Source organism: Atta colombica, unplaced genomic scaffold, assembly GCF_001594045.1.
Source record: "Atta colombica isolate Treedump-2 unplaced genomic scaffold, Acol1.0 scaffold105, whole genome shotgun sequence".
NCBI classification, from domain to species: Eukaryota; Metazoa; Arthropoda; class Insecta; order Hymenoptera; family Formicidae; genus Atta; species Atta colombica.
The window spans coordinates 1304731-1309621 of NW_017259190.1; the positions used below are offsets into that span (position 1 = coordinate 1304731).

General features: G+C 35.7%; 1 protein-coding gene across 1 annotated transcript in view; it reads right to left on the reverse strand.

The window, feature by feature from the left end:
• Nucleotides 1–2187: 2187 nt before the first annotated feature.
• LOC108689894 (SKI family transcriptional corepressor 2) overlaps nt 2188–4891 on the reverse strand; it is a 6729-nt gene continuing 4025 nt past the window's right edge. The window contains exons 3-5 of the mRNA XM_018196851.1: nt 4322–4614; nt 3183–3784; nt 2188–2579 (exon numbers count right to left, since the gene is read on the reverse strand). Coding sequence (XP_018052340.1) covers nt 2188–2579; nt 3183–3784; nt 4322–4614 — 1287 coding nt within the window. The remainder of the gene's footprint in view (nt 2580–3182; nt 3785–4321; nt 4615–4891) is intronic.

Sequence of the window (4891 nt, forward strand, 5' to 3'; positions counted from 1 at the left end):
GATTTTTATTTCCGAAAGCACTTTTGATTAGTATGCATTTTTTTCTCGAATAATAATGATCAATTAAGATAGATAATATTATTAAGATAGATAATATAATATTCCTAAAGATAGATAATATAATAGTCCTAAAATTTCTTTATCTGTTCTTTATATTCGTGTGTTTTATCCAGTTTAAATTAATGTATCTTTGCTTAAAATTTACATAATCAAATGACTTTTTTTGATTAAGATTCGAGAAATAGAACGATGTAATTTAAAATTGTAATATAAAATTATGAAAAACGTTTGTTATAAATAATTTTTTACAATGTGCAGCATGTAAATGAAAAATTCATCACCAATGAAAAAGTTAAAAAATACTTATCAGTGCGAATATTAAACTTGTATAATCTTATATTTTTTTGATAAAAATATGGTTATAACTTTATACTGTATATATTGCAATGTAGTATAGAACCTGATTAGTATTTTTCTGAATGCATATAATCAATTTGAATCAGTGCGCAGTTAATAGAACCGATAAATGTATTTGTATGTAAGTACTAAGACTCGCTTTGACCTAAAATATAGCATTCTTCTGTCTTATTTATATTTAAATAATATTTCTCGGTCTATTTCATCTAATATTGTTAATCAATTTAAAGTGGATTATTGTGCGATGCGGACTCAAAGATGGTTATTTAAAAAAATAATAGCGTTACGGTAAACGGCCACGTGTTGGTCGAAACGCACGTGCGATCACTGGTAGCGGCGCGACCATTATCAGTCTGCCGATCGCAAACACTCGACGATAAGAGGCGATACCGCCACCACTGGAAACATGTCCGTAGCGAATCCTCCCCGTTGTCATACGAGGAGATAATCGCGCGCGACAAACACAATCACGCCGTTATAACGCTAGCGTGTCGCGCTGTGCACGCGACTGATGCACGCGACGATGATGGTGCACCGGCTTCCTCGAGAGGCAATCGTAACCAGAAGTGCATCGCGCTCTTCTTCGTGATACAAGTAGAATACGAGGAACTTCTCCCCGGTTTGTTTGATTAATCTTTTATTATATTTTTACTACATCTATATAATCCTAAGCAAAACTAAAACATGATGATGGTATCAAAGTAACAATGGTATCAAAGAGACTTCAAAATTATTGAGAGAATTATTAACCCTTAATATATTTAATGATTTTTTAATCCTTTTACTACATACAATGGATCGTTCATGTTTCGTAGATTAATTTTTATCATTTTTATAAAAGCACATAAAAATGATTAATTCTTACGTATACTTTGATATATTTAGGAACCTCTAAGATTGTGTATTAGAAAAAATGTATATAAATGTTATAACTGCACTGAAAAAAATTTATTCGATTTTAATAAATATTTATTTAAATAGTACTAAATAAATATTTGTTTACAGCTGTAAATAAATATTTACTGTAATGTCAATAAAATCAAATTAATTAGTTCTTGTCAAATAAATATACTATATTTAGTAAACATTTCGTTAGTATTATTCAAACCAATATTTATTAAAATTTGATACATTTTTTCAGTGAACGTATTTGATGTTTCAATTCTAGTATTTCAAAAAAAAGAAATGCGCAAAATACGAATGATTCAATCGTGTGTATTAAGGGTGAAAAATCATTTTTTGATTGGTTATGACTTCTTTTAACACACAAGATGATAAACTTTTGATTAATTCATTGTTTTTGTCAACTTTAGTAAGTTAAAATGAATACAGATAAGCACAGTATAAATAAAAACAATAGGTTCATTCAGCCAAAAATGAGGCTATTGTGCATGACCGTTCCTGCACAATTAACAACATATTCGCGGCGTATCAATCAATTCGTCTATTTAAATATTACAGTCTATTTAAATATTACATCTAAGGAAATTAAGTTTTGCTCTTATAGGTGTTCACGCTGTTCACGCACAACTGACAACATAGCGGTCGTTTAGCAGTCACATCAATGGCCGACACAGAGTAACCCTACTATTCTTATACATATAAATTAGATAGATATAATAAGATATAATAATAATAATAACATAGATCCATAAAAGGAGACAATGTGTATATCTTTCTTTTTCACTTTTGTTTTGATAAAATTGTTTGTAGTTAGGATTTTATTAAGTATAGAATTCTCGTATCTGTTTGGAAAGAGTCTTTGTCTTTCTATAAATCTGTCGACGATCTCAAACTTCTCAATAAATCTCCTGATAAGCTTCCTAAGCTGAAACTCACCGTTTCTCGAGGAGGACTCCAGCACTGCGGCGATGTACTTCGTCCGCTATGGCTGCTCATAGCGGAATTCGAGGCCGAGTGAAGATTTTGAAGACTCGCATTAAGTGGTGTCACAGGATCATCCTCCGTTGTCTCGATATCGACCTCGTCATCAGAGTTGTCCTCCTTTTGACTTGCGTCTGTTGGTCGCTCTGGGATCGCTGATTCGACGATGGGTGGCCCACGAATCACCGGACGGAACGCGGATTGATGCAATGGTGGATTGACAGTTGGAATCAACGGTTCCGTGGGGCTGGAACCACTTATGGGTGGCGGCAGCGGTCCTGGAAACCGTCAACATACGATTGCTACCTAATTGAGGTCAAATCCTCACTTAGATTTGATTATACAAAAATAATGATCGTAAATAAGGAATAGATATTTTGTGATTAGTTTTTTATGATAATAGTTTTCAGTTTTAGTATAATAGCTTTATCTAAACGTAAAGCATGGAAAACGTAATTAATAATTTTACGTCTGATGTAATTTTTCTATATATTTAATAAATAAATACTTGATCGTTTTCATGAATAAATATTTGAGTAACATTGTAAAGAATGTATAGTATTATAAATGCTTAAATTAATTAATGGGATATAATCTAACAAAATATGGATTTTTTATTGATAAAGATTACTTAGGTCGGTATTCATAGTCGATTTTTATAGGCTATCTTAAGCACAGTCTTAGGATGTCACAAGTCAATCAGAGGCCCATATTAACATCTTAAGACATTATTTAAGACGGTCTTAAAATAAGAACCGATTATGAATATCGGCCTTAGATATTTCTAACTCTAAATTTGACAAATTTTTTTTAAAGTAGATTTAAGTTTTTACGTTACTCTTCAATTATTTAGAAATTGTCTTTTATAAATCTCATTTTACCGGGGAACAGAACGGGACTCCGCTTGGCCAACCAAGGTAGGGCGTAGGACGGAAATGCGAATGGGCTGGGTGTCTTGGCTGCGGCGACCGCCGCCGCCTGCTGATGATGCCATACGTAGTCCATGACGAGACTGCGAGACAGCGGCAGGGGTAGTTCCGGGAATGGTGGTACACGGGGATGCGCCGGTGTCGGCACCAGAGTGGAAATCTGCGCGGCACCTGTCGGCGACGATCTGGGCTGCTTCGCTGGACTCGGCGATTCTCGGGAGCCGTTCGAATTGCCTAATAAGCGTTTCCTAGTGCCGCCATTAAACATCGCCTTAACGTCTTCCCAGGCATGCACGATTTCATCCGGCTGAGTACCGGACAGCTTCATGTGCCGACGCCACGAGTTGAAATTCGCCGCGTCTGGCTGCACGTACTTGTCTGTCGGGCCCATACGGTGCGAGTGAAAGATGAATTTATTAGGCGAGAAGAACAGACCGCAGTACGCGCATTTGATGCATTTTGCACGCGAACTGTTGTAACGAGCGGGCAGAAACGCCCCGCGGCAACCCCAAGCGCACTCGTGATGTACAGAGAACGCGAAGTCTTCAGGTAATCTGCAAAGTGTACATGCGAATATTTATACAATTATCGAAAAACGAAATAAAAACTTCAGTCTACAAGAAGAATCATGATCTTTAATTTGAAACTTAACTCTTCGTCAACAAATGTGGAACTTTCACCTTTCATCCACATGGGTTTTCCAACTTCAGTTCAGATTTAGAAAGAATAATATTTGATTCTTTTTTGTTTAAATATTCAAATTGAAATAAACTTGTTCATAAGTGAAATTGTCAGAACATCACACAAAGAAATTAATCTTTAGTTGGATTAATTGAAATTTTGATTAAAAATAGACGAGTCAAAATTTTCTTATTAACTTTACTAGAATTTTAGTTGAGACAACTGGAATTTTGATTGATATAATTAGAATTCTGGTTCGTTCATTTTCAATCAGACATTTTTCTCAGTGCACATTTTTGGAAACTAAAATGAGAGTTGTTCGACAATATTCTTTCTCTCGATAGAAGATAGCATGGTCTTTTACAAAAATTTTGCAATTTTACAGGAATCGCAGATTGTCTTGTACCAACCTGGGTGGTGCGTTGTCGCCAAGGAAGGACTTGCAGAGACGTTCTGCTTCCCTGCGAGTAATCATGCCGCATCTACGCGAGGACACCGGCATCGCCCCGGCACGACGAAGTATCTCCAGCTGAACTGGCGTGCACTGCACGCAGGTGATGCCCAACGCAACCCGACGATTGTGAATCTCGTTGTAGCTGAACTGCTTCAACAGGGTGTTGCTGATCTGTGCTAGGCACAGTCGTTCCTGTCCCTCGATTACCAGCGACACGATGTGGATCCCGTAAAGCGACACGGTACCCACCTGCAACTCCTATCGGTATTTAAACGTACTAGGATGCCCTCAGATTCGGGCGCATCGCGGGTCACTCCCCCGCTGCACTTTGATCTTTTATCTGTTTACCGTGACTACCGTGACATTAGCGATTCATGAAATTATTCTAATAATTAATAGGAAAAAATGGTTAATAATACGAGTTAGGTAAGAGAATAAAAAATTAATATTTATTATTATATTATTAAAATTAATAATAATAAATAGATAAATTAATATAATATGCATATAGAATTATATTTTAAGA